The sequence below is a fragment of the Macadamia integrifolia genome, chromosome 1 (assembly GCF_013358625.1).
Source record: "Macadamia integrifolia cultivar HAES 741 chromosome 1, SCU_Mint_v3, whole genome shotgun sequence".
NCBI lineage: Eukaryota > Viridiplantae > Streptophyta > Magnoliopsida > Proteales > Proteaceae > Macadamia > Macadamia integrifolia.
This window is the reverse complement of record NC_056557.1, coordinates 19,667,517-19,692,601: the sequence shown is the minus strand read 5'-3', so window position 1 is coordinate 19,692,601 and position 25,085 is coordinate 19,667,517. Positions and strand designations below refer to the sequence as shown.

General features: G+C 38.7%; 2 protein-coding genes across 2 annotated transcripts; both read right to left on the bottom strand.

Annotated features, from left to right (window-relative positions):
- Positions 1 to 1,383: 1,383 nt before the first annotated feature.
- Positions 1,384 to 2,593, bottom strand: LOC122081210 (ribonucleoside-diphosphate reductase small chain-like). The gene has a single exon (XM_042648232.1). The coding sequence runs from the start codon at positions 2,523 to 2,525 to the stop codon at positions 1,530 to 1,532; it is 996 nt and encodes a 331-aa protein (XP_042504166.1). The 5' UTR covers positions 2,526 to 2,593; the 3' UTR covers positions 1,384 to 1,529.
- Positions 2,594 to 4,688: 2,095 nt separating this feature from the next.
- LOC122081217 (ER membrane protein complex subunit 8/9 homolog) lies at positions 4,689 to 24,178 on the bottom strand. The gene is made up of 5 exons (XM_042648243.1): positions 23,900 to 24,178; positions 23,657 to 23,803; positions 23,449 to 23,508; positions 5,158 to 5,324; positions 4,689 to 4,968 (listed from the first exon to the last, which is right to left on the bottom strand). Exons 1-5 carry the CDS (start codon positions 24,104 to 24,106, stop codon positions 4,938 to 4,940), a joined length of 612 nt encoding a protein of 203 aa, XP_042504177.1. The 5' UTR covers positions 24,107 to 24,178; the 3' UTR covers positions 4,689 to 4,937.
- Positions 24,179 to 25,085: the final 907 nt, after the last annotated feature.

The window sequence follows — 25,085 nt, the reverse complement described above, 5'->3', positions numbered from 1 at the left end:
CAGCCCCTTAAACCTCCTTGGTTATCTCACTTTAGTGCTAAAGTGGGGAAGAGTGAATAATGGCTATAGAGACTCAAAATCTAGTATTTATAATACTGTCCTACACCCAAAACTATAAACCACAATTGGTTGAGCCAGTATATCTCTAAACTTGAGAGTGGACTGAATCGGTTAATGCAATTTGACTCTCACCCATTTAATCAACCCGAATAATTAATTTAGCCCATAAATCCAACAGACGGTTCCTTTCTCCATTGCTACTCCCACAGTATTGGTTATGCATGCGGGAGTTGCAGAAGCCCTAATAATCTACAATGGGCTCCAAGTTGCAATGAGAAGTCTTCGGAAAATCTAGATTGAAGTGACAATCTGATGCTCAACATCCTCAATCATCGCTCTTTGAACATCCCGTGGTGAATTCATCACATCAACATCGACTATCGGTCCTATATCCATTCTTCATGAAAGTGAAATTTTTGCATATTCTTAGTGAAGGAAATTTTGTTGTTGATTGTCTCGCCATTTTAAAGGCAATTAATCAGTGCTTTGTATCTTGGGAGGTTGTTCCTCCTAGTATTTCGTTCCTTTGTTTTATAGATAATTTATTTTGCATGAAAAAAATAGAAAAAGGGTTCAGATAAAAGTCAAGGAGATCGAGTAGTGAGGTGTTGTAAGTTGGACACATGTTCTTTTTCAAATTGATGATTAAGAAACTCAAATTTCATTTTTATCCCTTCAACCCACCATTAGTAGATCGAACTTTTGACCCACCCGATTAAGGGTTAAAACCCTAAAACTCAAATTGAAATTCTCTTCTATCATCGATTCCATCCCTCACCTTAGATTAAGTTCTTCTCTGACATTAGGGGTGTTAAAGGGATGCCAATGAAGGTTGTCACTCTTTCTCCAAAAGGTTTTTTCATTCAAAAATGAATAGATTTTATAAGAATCAATGGTCATTAGTCATAATTACTCCCTCTAGTACAAAATCCAAAATGCCCTCAACTTGAGGATAACAAAAAAATCACCGAAACAAAAAATAAATAAATAAAAACAAAAGAATATGGGAGAAGTAATTCTTAATTCACCCATGAGTGAAGGAGGACTAAATCTTGATAAAAGTCACATAGTGACTATCAGAGATTTTTTTTGTGCAATTATCTTTCTATCTGAGTAAAATAGTCACCCACATTTTTCTTTTTTGGGGTGCAATCACCCACACATCTAAGATCATTAACAACCATCGGTGAAAGTGAAGAAAATCCTTTACTACCAAAATAAAGAAATAAAAAAAAAAACCCTTTCTACGGCTGAAAACAATTATAGCCGTAAAATCATTTGATCATCAGGGCGCTGGAGTACATTTAAATCTACACCATAGGATCAGATTACCAGATTGCATTTATTATTTATTTAAACCAACCTTATTTCCATACAAATTAAGATACTAAACAGAAAATAAACAAAATTAACCAATATAAAAAAATAAAAATAAAAATGCAAATGACATATATAATTAGGAGCGTAGATCAGAAATCCTCATCCATCTTAAACACATGGGACCCACCACCATTCCCATTCAAACTAGACATAACAGAAGCTTTCTGATAATCACCAACCCTCTTCTCAAAAAAGTTAGTTTTCCCCTGCAGTGAGATCAACTCCATCCAATCAAACGGATTCTGAGCATTGTATAGCTTCCCATACCCTAGAGCGCCAAGCAGCCGATCAGCAACGAACTCAATATACTGACTCATCAGATCCCCATTCATACCCACCAACGCGCAAGGAAGCGCGTCACAAACAAACTCTCTCTCGATCTCCACCGCGTCAGCGACGATTCCCTTGACTAGTTCCTCACTCGGTCTATTCTTTAACAATCCATAGAGTAAACACGCGAAGTCACAGTGTAACCCTTCGTCTCTGGAAATCAACTCGTTGGAGAAGGTCAAGCCCGGCATCAATCCTCGCTTCTTGAGCCAAAAGATCGCACAGAAACTACCTGAGAAGAAGATACCTTCAACACAAGCAAAGGCTATAATACGTTCGGCGAAGGATTCGGAGCCGTCGATCCAACGGAGAGCCCACTCGGCCTTCTTCTTCACGCAAGGAATGGTTTCGATTGCGCGAAATAAGTGATCTTTTTCTGAAGAATCTTTGATGTAGGTTTCAAGTAAGAGACTGTACATTTCAGAGTGGATGTTCTCGATTGCGATCTGGAAGCCGTAGAAAGCACGAGCTTCAGCGACTTGGACTTCCTTCATGAACCGACCGGCGAGATTTTCCAAGACGATTCCGTCTGAGGCAGCGAAGAAGGCGAGAACGTGAGTGATGAAGTGTTTCTCGTCGTGGGTTAAGGTGTCGTTCCAGTTACGGAGATCTTGCGAGAGATCGACTTCTTCTGCGGTCCAGAAAGAGGCTTCGGCTTTCTTGTACATTTCCCAGATTTGAGGGTACTGGATTGGGAACATACAGAATCGATCTGCGTTTGGGGCCAGAAGAGGTTCTTCGGGGATTGAAGGCATTTTTGATCGCAGAGAAGGCAATGGAGATTAGGGTTTTTTGGGGTTTGGATCTGAGTTGTAGAGATGGAGAGGATTGTGGTGAGATTTTATAGGGAGAATTGGGCGGGGGATTTGAATTTGTTTGAGTGAAGCTTGCGAGAGAAGGAGGGGGGGGGGGGGGGGATTTGAAATTTTCAGGTGAAGCTTGCGGGAGAATCAGAAGGAACTTTTATTTGAACGGTGTGAAAAGACCAAAACACCGTTATACTTATGCCTTTGTTTAGTAGGTACGTGAAGGGCAAAATTGTCTTTAGAAGGGGAGGGGTTGAAGAGATTTCGTTACGTCTTTAAAAAGGAGTTTTGTAGATAGATAAGTATTTATAGGTGAGAACCCTCCCACTATAGGAGTGTTTCCACGTGGCAGTGCAGGATGGAACCAGGTGGTACGCACTACATCGTATGACGTATTCAAGTTCGGTCCAGAGTGTAGAGAGAGGAATTGGTTTAGAATTTAGACTAAGACAGGTTTGGCGTTTAAAAAGGGGGCCAATTTTGGGTCATGTTAATTTGTATAAATGGTCTTCAATTCCAATTGAGCCCAAGACCATGAAAAGTGCTCAATGCATTGGCCCAAGATTACTTGGATCTTGTTTGTACCATGTTGTTGGGGATGTAAAAGGAAGGAATTCGAATCGGATATAACACTATCTGCATTCGTATCTGATTAGTTTTCAATGGATTCTAATGGTTTCTGAAAACCAACTTTTCGAATATTGATTTCCTTAAGCTATGTTTGGTTACCAAGAAAAGAAAATAAAAGAAAAGAAAAGAAAAATATTACAAAAGAAATAATAGGACAAAAAAGAATGATTGTATAATGTTTTATTATGTGTCAATTTCTCTCCTTAAATTCAAATTATTATTTTTTCCTTCCCTTGGTTACTAAACATAGCTTAAGGCTCTATTTGATTTTTAGGGGAATTAAATGAAAAAGAAGTGGAATTTTCATACTTAGGAAAGAAATATTTGTAATCATTGCCTTATGTGACTATATCATTAATTTCAAATTATTTCCTATTTCATTGTTAAATTTCACTTTACTTTGCATCCAAAACCCTTTACTATAATATGTGTAGAATAAAAATTACATATAAAATGTGTCATTATTAAATATGATAAAAAAAAAATAAAGTAATTTATACAATCACATGGAATCACATGAAGTAATGATTATAAAAGTTTGTTTTTTAAGTAAGAAAATTTTACTTCCCCTCCCTTAAAAATATCCTTTGCAACCAAACATAACCTAAATAGATAGAATTTTTGCCTATCTATTTACATCCTTATTTATTATCCTACAACGTAGCATTGGCTGCTAATGACCTTTGTCGCAGTGGCCGCCCTTGCAATCCCATGGACCCGTCACAACTACAATCCCTTTGTTCAATGTCTGCCTTTGCTGCAATGGAAGATTAGCATTCCTGAACTCATCTTAAAAATATAAAATAAAAGTAAAAAAAAAAAATAATAATAATAATAAAAGTAAAAGTAATAGTAATAATAATAATAATAATAATAATAATAATAATAATAATAATAATAATATGAGAGAGAGAGCAAGAAAAGTGAGAGAAATGGGTTTCAAAAATTGAGAAGGGAAGAAATTAAGAGGAGCTGGGAATTCAACAAGTTACCTAGGTTCATTGAACGGAGAAAGAGACTCAATCAAAGTAAGTGTTTGGTAATTAAATCATTGGTTGCAATTAGGGTTAGGAGGTGTTCGTCCACCCAAGAAGGTTGGAGAGGAGAACAAAGGAAGAAAAAGAGATGGACGTAATGACGCAAAGGGTTTCCTAACCCTAATTGACCACTATCATTCCGCATCGTAGGGGGGAGAACAAAAAAGAAGATGCTCAATCGTTCATGCAATCGGACCCCATCAATTGGGGAAGACCCTCTTTTTGCAGCTCATCAGCCGCAAGCCTTGCAATTTGCCTTTTTCCTCGCCGCACTCTCGCTTCATTTTTTTCTCCCATGGTCAACTAAACGGGAGAATTCACTTTACTTTCCTGTTCTTCACCCATTCACATGTTGGCCCCAATCTGACAATTATCCCGTCCCAAGAACCCCTCCAAACAAACGGGGCCTAAAATAAACAGAACAAGTATACCCAAAAAAAAAAAATCTCAAAATAATGATGTATTACGATGGCCGACTGTTTAATTCAACAAAAAATCTGTCTGGATATAATTTTGAAAACTCGAAATATTCGGTCTTGCCAAGAATATCCCTTGGCTACTCACCCACCCGAGCAAAAGACGTTTCTAACTCTGGGGATAAAATCCAACAAAGATAATTCTTTTCCAATCCCAGCACAAGAGGATCATGAATGATGCTTTAGCCTGTTGTCGACCAGGGGTGGAGCTGGAATATCTACTTCACGAGATCTGGGTTCAACCAGTCACTGCACAGAGAGAGAGTGAGAGAGAGAGAAAACTACTTCAGGATCAAGGCAATGACAGGAGTAAAAAGCAAGTTTAAATTACAGAATCAATTTCTTCAAGACCAAAACAAGTGGTAAAAGCACAATGCAAATTTATTTTTGGCAACTAGGGGAAAGAGAATGCAAAGGCAAGCAGTATGTAGATCTTACTTGCTAATGTCATCAAGGTGGTCATCAAAATCAACAATGTCTCGCCACTTTTCAGATGAAATATAATCCAACAGGACTACATTGGCCGCGGGTTCCTTCATGCTTAACCTAATACTTCCATCCAATCCAGCTTGCTTCCAATTCTTTGATGCATCCCTGATGTAAAGCTGGTCAACCGAAGGAATAAACTAACTGGTTAGAGATTTGACCCCTTAGTTAGACCAATGGATTTAGCACACATAAGATTCAAGTCTTCCAGATGACTAGCTTACCTATTAAAGACATAAGAGAAATTAACAAAACAAAGATTTTTTTTTTTTGGGGGGGGGTGTTGGGATGGGAAATACAAAAAAGGTCTTACTGGTAGATATAATAATGCCCAAAGCCAGTGGAATGGTGATGTAGGTCTTTCATTCCTTATACTATGAAACTAGCAAAGAAGCCATAGAATGAAGATAAAAAGAAAAAGGTAAAAAACGAACAAAGAATTCTAAAATAAATGTCACCAAGCATGATCAAGACAAGACAAACCATTTGTATAAAAGTCCTATATTAATATGCAAAACATAATTCCAGTTAGTCAGAAACTTGGGATTGCATTAGCCTATCTTGTATTGAACTTTACACCTGCATTTTCAGTCGCCAAACCATTCCCCATGGTTGACTTTCCAATATCTTTTGTTGGGTTAGGGTTCCCTCCTTCTGGAGGATGGCCCAAGGAAGCTCACCTTCTTTAGGTGAAGCCCATTTCTGTTTGAGGCCCATAAGGAGGGCATTTTTGTCACAAGAGTATTGATGAGGGTTTCCTCATTTGGTCTTGTTCTTATAATAAGGCTGAAGTTGAAAAAGGGAAGGTGTCAGCAGCTATCGGAAGAAGAAAATAAAAGGAAGCAAAAAATTCTGAGTTTGAAAACACTGCACAATCATCTTCAAGAGCTCGATCGGATGGTCATTCGTCGTCCGATTGAGCTGATTTTCTGACAGCAACATCGTAATACACTGGTCTTCATTCTGTACAGTGTGATTGTTGTTTGGAGTTATCAAACTCAATGTTCTAGCAACGTTTCCATTGCCCCTGTTTTGGTGAAATCTGTTCAATCTCTTCCTTCTCTCTTTAGCAAACAACCTTGCTTTGATACTACTTTAATGGGGAGAAATGCACTAACCGAGAGATGTACTCCGTTAACAAAAACATGGAACAAACTCTTCCCCTCTTGGGTGAACCTAAGAGGAAGCAATCAAGTAGAGTTTGATGGAACAATTTATCAAACACAATGCGTGTAATAATCAAGCTCCTAAGAAAGCAACTAAATGCATATATCGGTGAACAAATCCATCAGAGACACACACACAGAACAACATCATCAATTCAACATAGAAACCTCCCCAATAAGAGGAGTAAAAACCACGAAAATCCACTATTTCCAAATAATGGGAATACACAAGAGTCTTCTCTAACTGAAATTAGAGACATACAATCATTCCAAACATCAAGAATAGCATATCTTTAGCATAAATCATCAACAAGATGAATTCCCAAAAGAAAGAAGGAAGAGATTGAAGAGATCTCACCAAAACAGGAGTAATAAAAACGTTGTTGGAACATTGAGTTAAAGAACTCCAAACAACAATCACACCGTACAGAGTGAAGACCAGTGTGTTGCGATGCTGCTATCTAAAAATCAGCTCAATTGGATCATGGATGACCATCCAACCAAGCTCTTGAAGATAACTGTGCAGTGTTTTCAAACCTAGGATTTTTTGCTTCGTTTTCTTCTTCTTCCGATAGCCGCTCTCACACCTTCCCTTTTTCAGCTTCAGCCTTATTATAAAAACAATGTCAAATGAGGAAACCCTCATCAATAACGTTGTGACAAAAATGCCCTCCTTATGGGCCTCAAACAGAAATGGACTTCACCTAAAGAAGGTGAGCTTCTTTGGGCCATCCTCCACAAGGAGGGAAACCCAACCCAACAAAAAGGGATTGGAAAGTCAACCATGAGGAATGGTCTGACGACTGAAAATGTAGGTGTAAAGTTCAATACAAAGGAGGTTAATGCAATCCCAGGTTTTGACACCCTTAATTTTGGATCGCTATGGACCCACAGGTGACAAATAACTGAAATTGAATGATCAGTGGCAATTTCGTAAATATTCAGAACAGTTTAGGACCCTTCAAAATAGAGATCGGTACAAATCAGTGAATAAAATTAGGGGGAAAGGAGACCCCTTTGAAACATTTTTTTTTTTTTGGGGGGGTGTGTTTGTAAAAAACATAAGGTATGCTTTTAATAGCAAATATGAAGAAGAGACCTCCTTCCTCACAGTAAGGGTAAGGCTCCTATGACTAAGGAGGTGCAGCTAAGTGCTATCATTGTAACAGGTTTGGACCCTTTGCCAAATTCTGTCCGCAATGCCGCAAGTACAATTCAGTCATTATCGCCATTGAATCCAATCCTGAGACGCAAGTTTGTGACCCCCAAGAAGATGATGACTGGACCATTAATGGAGCCATCGATGATGAGTATGAAAGTACCCTAGATGATGAAACTAATGAAGATATCCACGAGGTTAATGTTGTGAATTGAATTCTGGTCGCAGAAGCTAAGGGTGAAGATTGGCATCGCCATTGCATATTTTACACCCTGATGCCTAGTGGGTGGTTGACAGCACAAGTCATAGTGGATAGCGGGTGTTGCATAAAGATTGTTTCACAAGCTTTCATTATTTAAGGAAAAAAGAAGCAAGAGGCACATCCACAACCATACAAGGTCTCACTTCTCAACAACAATACCCTGGAAGCAAACCAACGATGATTCTATACAGCTGAATTTGGGTGATAATGAGGAGGATGTACGGTATGATATCATACCCATGGTGTTGACGGATGTTTTTCTTGGATGGCCATGGATGTAAGGCAATAATGTGTTGGTGGAAGGCACCAAGAATCAATTTTCTTTAAGGGAAAGCCCTTAGTGCTTAATCCACTCAACATACCGATGATGAAGAAGAAACTTAGAGCTGCCCAATCCAATTGACGACAGATTTACAGTTTGTAGCTAAGAAACAACCAGCTAAAGATAGTCCATAGAGAAAGTCCAGGCAAGTACTGAATACAAGCAAGAGGCAGCGTGCTGAGAAGAAGCTCCTAGCTCTACCACAACAGGAATTGTTAGAAACCAGCACAGAGACGGGTCTTATCCTAGCACTAGTTAAAGAAATTTGACATGTACTTGAAACTAACATTCCAAAACCTATACAAAAAACTCAGCCTTAACCCAACTCAATGGGGTCGGCTAACTTTCCCAAACCTTTAAGGAAGTTAATTACTGATTTGGTAGATTTGGTGTCTAATGACTTGCCCAATGAGCTTCCACTAATGAGACATACACAGCATACAATTGTTCTAGTAGCGGGATCAATTTCTTTGGATCTTCCCACTTATAGTCTGTCCTACAAAGCAAGCCAAGCTTAAGAGACAAGTGGAAGACCTATTGAGGAAGAGATTTATAGTAGAGAGCATGAGTCTGTGTGTTGTACCAGCACTACTCACTCCAAAGAAAGACGGTTCCTGGTGCATGTGCATCGATAGTAGAGCCATCAACAAAATTGGCGTCAAGTGTAGGTTTCTGATTCCTAGCCTTGATGATATGTTAGACATGCTGAATGGTTCTATGATTTTGATCAAGATTGACTTGAAGGGTGGGCACCATCAAACACGAAACTACCATGGAGATGAATGGAAGATAGCATTCAAGACTAAGGATGGATTTTACAAATGGAAGGTCATGCCCTTTGGTCTTACTTATGCTCCAAGTACCTTTAGGCGTTCAGGTACCTTCATCCTCTGATATACTTATCATTTAGCAATTGTTATTGATATCAGATCTAAGTCTGTGATTTGATATCCTTCATTAAGGGTCCCTGTGACTACTGTGCTATTGATATTATTGGTGTTTATTTTCTCTACCCAGATTATTGATATCTAACCTATTTGGGATCTTAATTATTGCTTCTGCTTCTTCAAGGTGATATGGTTTATTTACTTACCGTAGTTGTTTCTACAAGCCTACGATGTCATGTTGCTACTAAACAGGACCTCTTTGTTCTTCTCTCGTGCATTATTTGTCTACGTGTATTGCTACACGTGAGGGAGAGAATGGAGATGTTGGGAGTTAAAAGATTGTCTTGTTATTGAAGATTATTTGTCTGTCTTTTTATTGAAGATTTTTCCAGTCTTCACATTGAAGACTTGCTATTGTGGGTTTCTTTTTATTGAAGATTTTTTATTTGCCTTCTTGGATTTCTTCTTATTGAAGATTTCTTACCTGGCCTAGAGTTCTTCTAGTTGAAGAATTCAGGTTTTTGGCCCACATCAATGATTTACTCATCTTATAGACTTCTACTACTGCTATAATCTGGGCTTTTACTGTTCTTGTTTTTTGGCATGCGGCTAAGGAGTTGACTGATTGTGTTAAGGTGCTGACTGATTAAGTTGATTGCTAATCAAGTTGACTGAAAAATGACGACCCTGTATCAAGGAGTTGATCGATGACCGATCAAGGTTGATGATCGATCAGGATGACCCACCAATCAGGCTGATCAAGTAGGCTAACCGTATTACCTACCAATCAGACTAACTGACGCATGAAGTAAATTAAGGGTGGAGTTCTTATAAGCAAAAGTTAGCTTAAGGGGAATGACAAGTAAACAATTTCAAGTGGCTTGAGCAGTTCTAACTAATCAAGTGGGCTTAATATAAAAAGGACTTCAACAGAAGAGAAAAGACATCTCCAACAGATCAAACAACAAAACTATTTTTCAGACAATTATTTATTTATTTATATATATATATATATATTAGATTACTCTTAATTATGTCATCTTCTTTCAAAAGATTAGCAAAGACCACGACAGGCAGAGCTTAGTCACAAATGTATTAAGGACCACGAACGCCCGTGTTTCGTCATGGTTCTCAATTTTTCATTCATGGCAACCACTTGCTTTGCCATGATTGATTATAATGGATATTTTTTTTTTTTTTGAGTAATTAATTGATCATGTTCGTCTTCTTCTAGTATGATTTGCTTTTCTTTTTAAAGTCCTTGGATCTTTTCTAGGCACTGGAAATATCTCATTTTCCCTAGTTACAAGTTAATTTTTATTACATAAAATTCATTGAATCCTTGCGATTCTAATACACTCGTGCACTTTCCCATTCTGCCGTGTATTTGTTGGCAATTTATTGTGACCAACAATTTTGGGCATGATAGTTTGAGGAAGAAGAAATGCCCATTAGGGGCAATGTAGATGCTCAATTAGAGGTGACTGTCGATGAAGGTGTTGTGGAAAACTTTTCAAGATAATCCAGCCCTCGAATCAGGCAATGCAAGCGCTTAATTAACCAAGGTAATCACTAGTTACCCCAACTCCCACATCCGTACACCTTCAGGCAAGTTGATCTTCGGATTGAAGGCATTTTCCAGAGAAAGCCAAGGTGTAATGACCCATTGACCCATCGGTTGAAACACCACCCAGGCTAAATGGAGGTAGTCTGTTTTGATGGAGTATCCCACGGGGAGCGACTAGAGGGGAAGCTTCATAAGTTCAACCCGTTGCAAAGCCGAGACAGGACCGGTATGTGCTCCAAACATCTCCACAGTGGTTGGGATCTCAAATAGAGATGATAAGTGAAAGGCATAAGATTTGAGAATGAAGAGATAAGTTTGAATGTTTTCCATTCCACTTCCATTGGATATGGCCTTGATAATAGTGCCAAGTGTAACCATATGATAAACATGAGAAGAGTTTCCAATAGATTGGGAACTAAACATGTTTGACTTGGCATTGGCTTTACCAAAAGAACCAGAAAAGGGGGGGGGGGGGGGGAGAGCAAAGGTTTGGAATCAGTTCTAACCGTTGTAGTTGTCAAGTTCAAAGATGGTTTTTTCACGATCGAAGACAACTATTCAAGAGTCTACGTCACTTTTTCTCTATTTCTCTTTCTTCTCTCCTTCTTTTCTCTCTTTCTAATTTCAACATGGCTCATCTTTCCAAGTCAATGACGGATTTTCTATAACCAAAGATCGGTTCAAGAACCATCTCCACGTGCAGATGATGATTAGCATATTAAATAAAAAAAAAAAAAATCTAAAAGAGAAACGTCACTTTCTCTCTTTAACCCAATATCTCTCTCTATCTTCTATTCCCTACTATTACTCTCCCTCTCTCCAAATTTTTTCATTTGCGCACTAGTTTAGAGAGAAAGATGCCCGAGCTTAGTGATCAATGTGCAATATTTGCGAATCCCACAACTATTCATGGTTGTGCACAGTCAAGAGATCTTGTCAGCTTTTAGAAGAAGCTTCAGGAGAACCCATCTCTTCTCAAGGATCAAAATGCTGTCATGACACAAACTCCACTTCAATTTTCTGCTGGTTACACTAATGGTGAGATAGTTAAGTTCTTGCTCAATTGGAGAAGGCCAGAAAAGGTCGAGTTGGAGGCCAAGAATATGTATGGGAAAACCCCATTCTACATGGCCGCAAAGAATGGATGTAGTGAAGCAGCAAAATTGTTTCTTAACCATGGTGTTTTGTGGAGGCTAAAGCTAATAATGGAATGACGCCTTTGCACCTTGTAGGATGGTACTCACTCTGTGCTGAGGATTGCCTAACCATGAAGACACTGCTTGAGTCTAATGTTGATTGTAGTGTACAAGACAACGATGGCATGACTCCTCTAGATCATCTATCACAAGGCCCGGGAAGTGAGGAGTTGTGGGAACTTCTCCATTGGCATGCTGAATCTAGAGTGTGTCATGGGATTAGTAAAGAGATGGCCAAATCTTTACATATGTTTCCTTTTATTGTTTACAGTGGAGGTGATGGTTGCCAAGAATGTGAATGGTGCAGAACCATATATGCAAATATTGGCGTGGCTGTGGCAGACACTATGCAATGAAATGTCAGGCAGCAACACTAGGACCTCATGCCAAGATTTTTTTGTAAAGCAACCCCAGCAGAACGCAACCCATTTGTGTAATGATCTCTCTTTATCAAATGGTCATTAATAAGAATAAAAATGGTGGAACTGACTCGCAAGGATGAGAAGGTGGAGAGGTTTGCAGCACGTCAAATAAGGAAGTAAAATGGTGTCCTGGTAAGCTTTGAGAAATGTTGATGGGATTTACTTTGTATTTCCCTATTTACATATGCTAGTGAGTGTTTCCCCATTTGGGAAGCAATAGGCCTTATTTAGAGAAGGGTAAATAAATAAGGATGAAGGTGGAGAAGCTATCTTTATAAAAGTTCTGATGGCCGCCCCCACGTAATGTGACAAAGCAGAGGTGTCACTAATGCGGGGCCAGTGGGCCCCGAAAACCAAACTCAGACGGCTGTAGGCCCACTTCATAACTTAAGCAACTCAAGTCTAAGATTAGGCAAAACAGTAAATATATTGATGTTTACAATCGAGTGGCAATCCTGTAAACATATTGAAGTTCATTAGGGTGGAATGGCACTTTTGTAAATAACCAGAAATTTCTACTAAGGAGTGGCAGAATCGTAATTCTAAGAAACTTCCAATTAGAAGTAGCAAAGTAACAAAGATGGGTTAAAGGGTCTTTTGGGAATTGAAATAAGGACATAAGCAAGGATTAAAGTATCGGTATCGGTCGTCGTATCGGTCGGCCAAATTAAGATACGTATCGGAGAGTATCGTATCGTATCGGAGATACACTAAGATACGCTAAAGATACACACATAAATGGATAGGAAACATTTTTTTAAACACTTTTGCATAAAGAGTTTGTTAAAAAAAGCTATTGATAACATGTATTATGCATAAACACTAAATTGAGGGTATCGTACTAAGAATTCAAGGTTTGTAGTTGTCCCATAAATGTAAAATCCTTGTTCCCAACATTGATTTCCACTTTGGTTAGAGAGAAATATGGCTGACAGCAACTTTGGAACAAAAACCCTTCAAAAAATCGTGTTTTTCTGAAAAATTACCTAGGGGTGTCAATTCCTAAACCGAACCGGTAAAACCGGCCGGACCGAACCGATAACAACCCGGACCGAACCGAACCGAAGCCTTATTGGTTCGGTTCGGTTTCAAGTATTGTAACCCCAAAACCAAACCGAACCGCACCGAAAACCGGATGAACCCGAAACCAAACCGAAACCGGCTCAAAACCCGGACCGAAACCGAAACCAAACCGGTAAGAAACCGAAACACTCCAAAATTCATTAAAAAAATTAAAATTTGAATAGTTTTGTATACATTTGTATGGAAAATCGAATTCAAACTAGACCAAAAATCAAAACCAACCCGGTTACAAATCGATTTAAGAAATCGAAGTTCAACAATTCATCATTTGGTTGTTTCCTAATGGCTCCATACCGGTTTAAAAAACCGATCCAAACCGAAATGAACCTAATAAATCCAAACCGGTACCAACCCGAAACCAAACCGCACCGAAACCGACACCGGACCGAAACCGATAAATCCTTATTGGGTCGGTTTCGGTCACTTCCAAACTCACACCGAAACCGGTGGAACCGGACCGAAACCGCACCGACCCGGACCGTTGACACCCCTAAAATTACCCATCTTGGCCATTATATGACCATTGCGCACTGTATCGGTACATACCGATACTCACCGATACGTATTGATACTCACCGATACGTACCGATATATATCGATACTCACCGATACGTGCCAATATATACCAATACGTACCGATCGATACATATTGATACTCACCGATACGTACCAATACATACCAAAACGTATATTTTACCTCAATTTTATAATTTTCATAGTCGTATCGAGGCATATCGTATCGTATCGATGTGTATTGGTGGTGTATTGATGCATATCGGTATGTATTGTAGGATATATATCGATACGAAAGGATTTTAAAAATTTCATGTATCGTATCGGTCGACTAAATTTAAGATACGTATCGGAGGGTATCGTATCGGTATCGGAGATACTTAAAACCATGGACATAAGGCATTAAAGGGCTAAGGTAGGGGTATTATCGGAAAAAATAGCAAATAATGTTAAAACACCACTCACGATTGAAAGGGTCTTCTTCAATGTTGGAAATTCCCAAAACCAGCAAGAGTTGCTCTATTCCAGGTGAAAGGTCTCATAGTTTGGCCTAGAATTGGGCTGAAATTGCAAGTGTAGGATCGGATACTCCAGCTCTATCAAATCCAACAAAATAAACCCAAAAGATCAAGTATTATGTTCAGATTCAACTCCTGGAATCACAAAGGCGGTAGGTGCAGATCTGGTTAGGGTTGTAGCTGCATCTCCCACAGAAGGGATCACTTTCGGCCCAGAAATTCAAGGGTTAGAGTCACCCCTCAATGATGAACTAACACCCAAAAGTTTGTGAAGAAAGAAGACGAAATGAGTGAGATCAATCAATTTCTATGGGTCACCAAAGTCCACTTCAAACCACGGCAGTAGGAATTATCGTACACACTCCAGCAAGAATAGTAAGGAAGAAGCCACTGATTGATTGGGCACGGGGAGAGGAGAGATTTCAGAGGAAAATAGAGAGAGAGAGAATTGCACAAAGAGGGGGGGGACTCGGAAGAGGAAGAGAAGAAGGGGAAGAGGAATTGCACGGAAGAAGAAAGAAGAATTAGAGAGGGTAACATAGGGAAGAGAAGGAGAAATATCCAGCAACTGACTTCAAGAATTAAGGACAGGTTAAGTTACAGGGTCCTGGTTGAACCAGTGCAGTTGCAGACCTAGCAGTGCGGCAAGATTGACAATAGGTCCCAAGGCTCTTGGGTTTCAGTCGCCCTTTGGTCAGGAACAACCACGGGAAACTTGGAAAGAAAAGATAACAGATTACTAGGGAAAGAGGAGAGAAACTGCAATTGTTGTCCAGAACAGAGATTGGGAGAGAACCAGGAAAGGAGAAGAAAGAGAGCGGTCAGCCAGAAGAAAAAGGGGGGGGGGGGGGGGAGAGGACAGACACGCAGGCTTTGGCCACAAGTCATTCAATTCATTCTTCAATCATTGTCCTCAGAACTTGGGTTACATGCCTAATTTATAATAAACTAAAATTAAAGCTTCCTAATTAAAGTCTGAGACCAAAATAAAAACAAAATCTCCTAAAACATAGACTAATAGAATTAGAAACAGAGCAGGACTCAAATTGAAAACTTCTTACCTATCTGGAGACTACCCAGAAATAAAAGATTATTAATATTCCAAAAAAAAAAAAATCTAGAAGATTCTAACAGCCTTGAACCCAAATCAGTAATTTTGATCACAAATTGGATCTAGATCTAGTTCTTGGTCCGGGCTCTGAAGCAGGTTTGGGTCGATCCATCGAAGTGCTGCTACATGAGTCACCCAGGGATTGCACCAATTACGAATCAGATTGTGGATTGTTGATCTTACCAGATTTATGAGCTCATACAATCAAGAAAGCGAAGGGGGAACATGTCAAGTGCAAGATAGACCAATGATCAATAGGAAGCGTGCTCACAATCTCTATGAACTTTGGCACGCTCGGAGGGACACCAAAAAGCTAACTCGTGATGGTTCGAGGAAAAAGAAATGCCCACTAGGAAAAATTATTGGTCACAAATTGGCACAAATTCACGACAGAATGGGAAAGTGCACGGGCGTGCCAAAATCGCAAGGATCCAATGAAATGTAAAATTGACTTCTAACCAGGGAAGTGAGATATTTCCAATGCTTCGAAAAGATCCAATGACTTTAAAATAAAAAAACAAATCATTCTAAAAGAAGAAGAAGAAGAAGAAGATGAACATGGTCCACAAATTACTCCAAAAACACTATCCATTACAATCAATCATGGCAAAACTAGTGGCTGCCATGAATGGAAAACTGAGAAACATGACGAAACACGGGCCGTTATGGCCATGAATGAAAACTGAGAAGCCATGAGGAAACACAGGCCGTCATGGTCTTTGATACAATCATGACGAAGCTCTGTTCGTCATGGTCTTTGCTAATCTATTGAAAAAGAAAGATGACATAATCAAGACTAATCTAAACAAAAAGATAGATAAATGTCTGAAAGACAATTGTATTACTTGATCTGTTGGAGATGTCTTTTCTCTTCTATTAAAGTCCCTTTTATATTAAGCCCAGCCACTTGGAATTGTACACTTGTAATTTTCCTTAAACTGACTTTTGTTTATAAGAACTCTACCCTTGGTTTACTTCGTGTGCCGGTTAGCCTCATTGGTCAGTGTAATATGGTTAGCCTGCTAGATCAGCCTGATTGGTCAGTTTGACTGTATTCGGTCATCCTACTCGATCAATCTGATTGATCATTATGACCGATCAACTCCTTAATACAAGGTTGTCATTTTTTCTGTCAATTTGATTACCGGTCAACTTAATCAGTCAGCCCTTAACATAATTAATCAATAGATCGACGTCGGACCGATCACTCCCTTAGTACATGTTTTTTCTTGTAGGCCAGATTTGCTAAAATGGGGGCACCAACAGTTACATCTTTATAAATAAAGGTAGTGCTATAGTGATGCAGATTCTTTACCAACTAGGCTTGTTTTATCAGGAATAAGTCTAGGGTTGGGTTGCATATGTGCTGTGCCTTCAATCCCTGTGGTTTGGAGTATAATGGGTCACTTTTACGGGCCTAAACTAGGGGTATTATGGTTGCATAAGGGATTAGTATTTGGTTTATTTTCTTTTGGCTTGCTTGGTTTGGTTCGTTAATGAACCATGTTGGTTCAATTTAAGTCACATTTTTTTCTTAGGAGTCAAGTCATTAGTTGAGTCAAATTGTGAGTTTCCTTTTTTTAATTTTTAGAAACTATTGTACTAGGAGAATATTTGGTTTTCTTTTTTTGGAACCTACTGTTAGAATATAATTCCAGGCCCCATTATCACTATATAATGCAAGGGTCCATAGAGGCCAACGATTTGAAGAATTAAATAATGCCTGTTGCTGCTGCTTCTCCTTGCTGAGAACTGCTTTGTGTTCAATCAAAGCTGGTGTAATTGGTGTTTGATCAAACTGACCCTCTACTGTGAGAAGCCTGAGGGGTTCTTTCTCTATTATCATCTTCTTCTTCTTTGCTGTTCAAGGTGATCAAGATCTGCAACTTCAATCTCAATCCACTCAGGGTACACAGATCTACAAGTTCTCAGAGTTTCAAAGCTGTTTTCCTGTTAGTTTCCTAATCGATTCCCCTACACCTCAGACACTTTCAACCATCTGCTAGGTCTGAGATTTCGGTTGACCCATCCACCCCACAAGACCCTCCTTCAATCCAAAAATCAGGTCATTCTGACCTGGGATTGGTGAGATACAAGAAATCTCCTTGTTTTTGTCCTGTAGTGGCTTTTCAGATCTAAACCTGAAATCAGTGGAGCAGTTATGCTATCTACTGTTTCCTGTGATATTTCATCATGTTTATGGATCTGTTTTAAGACTATTTCAGTAACTAATATACCCTTCCATGGTTATAATCTGCTTCGTTATTGTAATCTGATCTGATTTCTACTATCGGTACTTTGATGGCTGGTTGTTCACTGATAAGTATCCTGCAGTTAGGGATTAGGCTTCACTTGTCAACCTAGTTCTACATCAAGCCGGTAGTGTTACTAACTCTTTTCTCCTTATCAGATAGCCATTCTCTTCTCTCTTTTCTTCTTATCCTTTTTCTGGTGAACTTTATTTTGCTTTGTTACACATATGACCATATTACTTTCGTCTAGCCTTATAGCTCACCAACTAAAGAGTTAAACTTGGATAGAAAGGGCACAACTTCATAATGGAATGAACTCAGGAGTCACAAAAGATTTATAATTTACATAAAGTATAACAGTAACAAAAGTTTACAAACTCATATATATTGATTATACATTCAATTCCTTTTAATCAAATGTTGTGGGTTCATATTCAAATTCCATTACATTTCATTGAGTTGTTTTAGCCAACTTACTAGGACTAATGAGTCATTTTGAGAGCCCAAGGATTTTAACATTAATGGGCTGGATTAAGAACTTTTGCATGGCAGTCTCATAAGCTCAAAATGTCAAATCAGAAAAAATTAAATATGATTTCCAACTTAAACACAAAATATTAGTATTCGGTGGTCAAGGTGCTCCAAAATCGTAAAAAGTCTTAGCTTCACGTTTTAGATGTTATAATATCTTTATAAGTATTTCTAATAATGCTAAAGTGAGAATTTCTAAGACTCAACTGAGTCATGAGAGTTGGTCCAAGTCACAACATTAATCCAAGTCATATTGATTTAATCAAGTATATGCAGAAAGAGTATAGATACGAATTCTGCTCCTTAGGCTTGGGCTATGATCCAGCCCCTACAGCATAAGAAGTAAAAAGGATCTTATTTGTAAAAATAAAAAAAGTAAAGAAAGAAAGTTAAATTGATGCAGATACGGCTGCACTTAACTGGTTGGAATAGCATGACCGACTATGGAAGCCAAGAGCCAACAAGAACCGGTCCAACACAGGGTTTTGGTCCAACAAAGGTTAGAAGTAGTATTTTATTATTTTAAGTCTTTAATTCCAAGTAATACCATACCTAAGAGTTAGGAGTCAGGATTTCTCTTCTTTTGAGTTAAGTTTCCTTTTATGGTTTGTTTCCTAGTTAGACTAGTTTTTATTTTAGTTTTATGCCTTTATTTTCCCTATATATTAGCTGTAATCGATGGACAAGTTAAAGACTGAATTGAATAGTTTAATGGAGACTTGGTTTTGTGCTTTGTGAGTGTGTTCCCTTCTTCCCCCCCCCCCCTCCCCTACTCTGATCTTCCCCTTCTTCTCTAGAGGCCCTCCACTATAAATAGAATAACCCCTTGTTTTCTACACCAATTGAAGATGGAAAAACCCCATGGATTCTCCATTGATCTTCTCTCACAGGCATGAAAACTTCCCTAATCTCTGCAACATTTTCCTTCTGTGACAACAACCTCTGTGCTTCTTTAAAACTGATAATCCATTAGACATAATCAAATTCCCATCACCTTTCCTTTTTCCACTCTCCATTATTCAAATCCACTACCTTGTTCAGCATATTTCTGTAGTACTGTTGGTGGTGTATTTTGGATTCATTGGATGATCCCTTACGTCGCATAACTACATGGAATTCTTATCAAATGGAAAGTAGGTATGAAGTGTTGGAGGTTTACCATAAGACTAACTTGTTCGGACAGATGCCCTTTGGTTGTGAGAAGGATGAGGGAGTGGGAAGGGTTATTCAACCGATTTTTGTATTTGAAATTCAAGTTCTTTTGTTCATCTTTCGAATTTGGTTTCATAGTCTTTTAATTCCCCATTAGTCTTTCAAGTCCCTAGAGCAATAGTGGCATGCGAGAACTCGTCTCACCTTAACCGAAGTCAGATTATACATTGAATCCATCAAATACAAGAATCGGTTGAATAACCCTTCCCACTCCCTCATCCTTCTCACAACCAAAAGGCACCTGTCCGAACAAGTTAGTCTAACGGTAAACCTTCAACACTTCATATCTACTTTCCTTTTGATAAGAATTCCATGCAGTTATGCCACGTGAGGGATCATCCAATGAATCCAAAATACACCACAAACAAATACCCTGTCCATTTCAACTCTACTTATCAGTTCCATCATCTGACCATCAAATCCAGCCAAACATTGATCTGCCCAGATAAACAAGAATGGCCAGAACAGGCTTCTTTATTGTGCTTCTGCTACAAAAGTTACCCAATATTTCCTGAAGGTGTTTCATATGGATTATGCAACCCCTATGGATCTCCATGTTTTGGCTTGGTTTAGGCATTTGACCCTCTTTGGCAAGTAGGGAATTTCGAGTGTAGGCACTTCAATTGCTTTCTTCTAGTGCCACAAAAATGAATAGAATGCAAGGTTGTTCCATGACAGATTGTTGGATGTGCAATAATATTGTGCAGGTATTAGACTGGTTCACAAGGGTTCAATAGTGATTTTAAAACATTCCCCTTGACTTCTTCCTTCTTGATCAGCAGCAACCTATCAACCCATTCTAGACATATTGCCATAAGCTAGCATCTTTCATTCCTCTTGAATTCTTCCTTCTTTTGTGTGTGTGCGCGTGTGTGTGTTTGGAATCTGTCTCAACTGGGAACCAAATCAGTAATGTGAAGTGCATTGGATATAACACCTCTACATTAGTTTCTCTCTTTACCTTATGGTTCATATTGTAATCTTGCAAGCGGTTTTCCTGGTGCGACTAGGCTACAGTCGCCTTATTGCACTGCATGTCGCCTTGTGTTTTGGCACTTACTTATGCCAAGCAGTTTGCCTAGGGCCTAGGCGACAATCACCTCATTGCACTGCATGTCGCCTTGTATTTTGACATTTTTATGCCAAATATCATTTAAGTAAACTTAAGATATTATTCATAAATAAGAAAATACCCCATGTTTGAATCCAATAAAAATAGTTTAAAAATCAAATTCCAAAATGATAAAAAGTCAATCCCCCCGTCCAAGAACAAAAACTGGATTTTGATTATAAGGGCGATCTTCAACTTTTAAATGCTGGGGGTTTTCTCAATTATGAAAATTTTACAAATCTTATCATGTTAAAAATTGCTAAAAACCAAAAGTCCAGTAAAATAATCTTTTGGTCTGATATCCATCAAATTATTTTCATTCAGGCGATTTTAACAGCATTCGCGCACTTTAAAATAAGTTTAACCAGAACATAACTTTGTCATTGTAACTCAGATTTAAGTAATCTAAGACTTGTTGGAAAGTTGGTTTTATACTTAATACAAAAAGTCTCATGTAAAATAAAATCATTTGACCACTCAAACTTATAATAGAACAAAAGCAGTTCTCGAAATGTTGATTTTTATGACTTAATGTGACTTAATGTTGATTTTTTATGATTTAATGTGGCTAAATGTTAAATTTTAATGACTTGACTTGGCTTAATGTTGATTTTTATAATATAAGGAATATGTAACTTAATAAATAATGCTAGAAAAAATGGTAAATAAAAAATAACACTTGGTCGCCTTGTTAGCCTTAAAGCGGGCCCCTTCTCGCCTAAGCACTTAGGCAGCCCTCCAATGCCTTGATTTGCCTTGGAGCTGTGACAACTATGCTGAAGAGGGACTCAACTTATGAAATTGGCTGGATGGATGAGCCAGATAGTGGCCATGTAGACTCTCTCAACCTCATTAATCATCATGGACACCTTGCTTCTTTAATGAACTACACGTTCTCTCGGATGCTGAGATTGTCTATTGAGTTGGCTGATAGTGATGCAGAATTTCAGCAAGAAGAGAAGATGAGCCCGTTATTTTGAGTTTGGTTCAGTTTTCCGGGTCAAAGTGAACCTACAGTTCAATATTGATTCAAGTTAGAATTAATTTGAGGTCCCCAATGAATTATATGGTAATGGGCTTGTATTTTCAGGTTTTCAATTGTATTGGGCCAATTCTATAAGCCCAAATATGAGGGATTTGAGGCCTACAACAAAATTAGGTGTTTGTTTCTATTTCCTAGCTTCCAAAAATACTTCCTATTTTTATATTTGCTTTAGTTTACAGAAACATTATATAAGCATGTAAGGGCCTTACAGCCTCCAACGATTTCATGAGTAAAGATGGTTTTTGGCCAGTTGTTCTGTAGTGATTCAGAACTTGGTACTGTGGCAATTCAGTTCCATCCCTGTTATGGTGATTCACCATGTTGATTGGTGGTGATTACAATTGAGGCCTTTTTTGGTGACTCCAAGATTATATCCTTTCTCCTTATCGTTTCCCTTCTTCTCATATAATCAAGGTCAGTTTTCTGCACTACTAGTGCCCCTGTGACTAGTAAGTTTTGCACCTTCTCAATTCTATTTTTCTGTTCATGATCTAATATTCCGTTATTGGTCTACTGCCAATGTATCTTTAGTTTTCTTTTCTGTTTTCCATCACTAATTCAAGCCCTGTTTCAGTGTTTTTTCAGACCAAAAGATGCCATTGATTTCTGAGACTCTAGTTTCTGTTCGAGTTTGAAACTTCAGTTTGCAGAAATTGTTTTGCTACACTGATTTCTGGTTCTGGTTTCTCAAGCTTCTATTTTCCATCGGTTTCTATTTTCATTGAGTACTAATTCTGTCCATCTCTTCCATTTTCTACAAGTTTCTAATTCTGAACCTAGCCCTTGACCTAAGTTTCAAATTCAATCCCCCCAAGCTCTAGCTCCCTAGGGCGGACTCACTATGGCTTTTCGAGAGCAGCAGGAAGGTTGATAACGCATGCCAAGCGATCTCATCCTTTGGCAATCTCACCTGGGGATTGAAGGAAGGTTGGGCAAGAGAGCATTACCGCAGACCATGATTTCATCATTCTTTTGTCTGTATGACCAGAACTACCTTCAAGACTATCAAATAAAACCCCTTTACCATCTGATCATGCCTATGGTGCTTTGCATACTTACTGGTCATCTGTCTCTGCATAAGTACTACATAGACTTGCTTTCTAATTGTGGAACTTCTTTCTACTTTTGTTACTGTTTTCCGTTCAGTTTCTATTCTTGAGTCTGTTTCTTATTTTCCGAAAGTTTCAAAATCTGGTTTCAATTATGTTTTCTTATTTTCTGATATACTAAATCTGAGAGTTGCTATTTCTGATATTCTGTTACTGCCAAAGATCAATACTGATTTCAGATCCCTACTCTCTGCAGTCCTGGAATTTTCATTGGGATTCTGAACCATAATCCTTTAGGTACCTAGATTCCCATTAGAGGCTTCAGAAACAAGGTTTTGTTGGGCAAAAAATGTGTTGTATAACTTTGTTGCTTTGTAAGTTTTATAACTTCTGATGGTTGAGTTTCCTGGGGTTCATGTTGTATGTCATAAGCTGTTTGGGGGAACCCAAGGATGGGCTCGTATAGAGAGTTTTCAGGAATGAACTAAATTTTCTAAATAAGAGTCAATGCAAAGGAATTCGCAATTTCAACAGCCGAATGTGATAATATATAGCGTTTGTATATTGCTGTGCTCTTTCTAGAACAGAATGTAAACTTCCAAATGACACCACAACAGTACATTCAAATCCAAAAAAATTGAAAGTACCCATAACCCATTAAAGAAATTTATGAAGTACTCCCCATTGCCAACTAGCAAATATTAAGCCTAAATAGCTACGAACAATAGCACTAAAAAAAACCAGTTGATCCTAGCGATGTCAGGTTCATGTATTTAGCCAGAAACAAAGCAACTGGTATGGAAGGGAAAACTAGAAATTTAAATAATTAGAACTTACCTGCAAGGCAGGGTTCCGATCTTTTCCCTTGGGAAGGGTTTCAAGCTTTTGGTTATCCAACTGACCAAATAAAAGCAAACAGAATCATTAACCCAAAATGTTCAAACCAGAATCAGTAGAAATTCAGATCAATTAAACTGAGTATCAGTGCATGTCAAGGACAGGAAAACTCCAAAACTAACATAAACAATCATCAAAATTAACCCACCAGAAGTACTGCAGCCTGCGCAAAGTAACGGCATATATGATCGCCAATCTTCTTCGAAGCATTACCAAGTTCAAAATTGTCATATCTCTCATTTGCATGGTAATAACCCACAATACTTAAACCTTGTGCTCCAAAATGCTCCTCTATCTGACCAATCAAAGCATTCAACACTAATAAATTAGAAACTATAGATCCAATCAAGAATTAGAGAGAGTTTAGAGGAGTGGGTATTGAACATCCAACCTGAGTTAGAGCAATTTCAAGAGTTGGGAGGAGGCTAATCTGAGAGTGAGAAAGAGGGACGGCATCAACAATATCAATGACTTCATCGTTCTTGCCAAGAGAACCAACAAGAATGCCATTGACGGCGGATGTCTTGTGCTTTAGGGCATGTAGGATGAGCTTGATGTAAGGCTTCTGTCCAATCTCATACTTTAACTCACTACCCATGACTGCAAATGGAACTCTAGTTGTAAATTTCGTATGGTAGCCTTCTCATTTTGGTCGCAAAAGGACATTTTTTAGGTGCAATATTTCAGTGTATAAATGTATATGAATTAAAGCTATGTAAAACATTTTAACTTAAGGCTGCTCCAATGATAAAACATCCATGATCCAATAAATCTCATCCTCATAAGCTCAAACTTACCGAAATGAAAAGTAACAAATCCAAATGCAATCATACTATAGTAGAAATTAAAAAATAAGTAGGGCCAGACTAGAAGAAGCAGCAACTCTCCAATAAGTATTCTTGTTACACCCGTGCCCTAATTCGGTCTAATTTGAAATTTTGTGATAGATATCGGATCGGAGATACGGAGTAGCAATGGGTTTTGGCTCGTGAGAACTCATTGCAAGAATGGAAGGGATGACCTCACTTACTTGTGCATTACATGCCAATCTAACTGGAGAGGATTAAAGCCTTCCGACCCCAAGCAGTAAGTGACTCGACACCTCACACCCAAGTCCCGGCACGTATCAAAATTGCTAGAAGAATATGACTATAACTTAGGGCAAACCCCCCTAGGGAATGACCAAATGAGGATAGCAAGCAGTCAAGGCACAACACTGCCTTGACCAGCAGAAACAACCAGGGTTGAATCTAGTGACCATGAATCCGGGTGGCCCACTGTGTTGTCAAATGGTTTTTTATGCCTATGGGTCCCACCACCCGCATCGTGGCCAGTGCTAGATGACCTCACACACCCTTCCTCATGACTTGTACATCCTATGAGTCTAAGGAGGTGGCCCCACGTGTCCCGAATGACGGAATAACCTACTTGGGCCAGACAAAGACCAACCAAACAAGCCCTAAGCATCTCTAATGGGGGGCCGGTGGGCCCCACGAGAACCAACCCGATTGAATGTGGGCCCACTTAACTAAATAGAGACTAATTACTAAAAGCAGTGGTAGTTTGGTAATTAACAG

Excerpts from the sequence above, each read along its gene's own strand:
- LOC122081210 (XM_042648232.1), bottom strand. The coding sequence starts at position 2,525 with ATGCCTTCAATCCCCGAAGAACCTCTTCTGGCCCCAAACGCAGATCGA.
- LOC122081217 (XM_042648243.1), bottom strand. The coding sequence starts at position 24,106 with ATGGGTAGTGAGTTAAAGTATGAGATTGGACAGAAGCCTTACATCAAG. Across the intron at positions 5,325-23,448 it reads ATCGGAACCCTGCCTTGCAG|CTTTACATCAGGGATGCATC; the intron begins GTAAGTTCTAAT and ends TCGGTTGACCAG. Across the intron at positions 4,969-5,157 it reads CACCTTGATGACATTAGCAA|TGACTGGTTGAACCCAGATC; the intron begins GTAAGATCTACA and ends CTCTCTGTGCAG.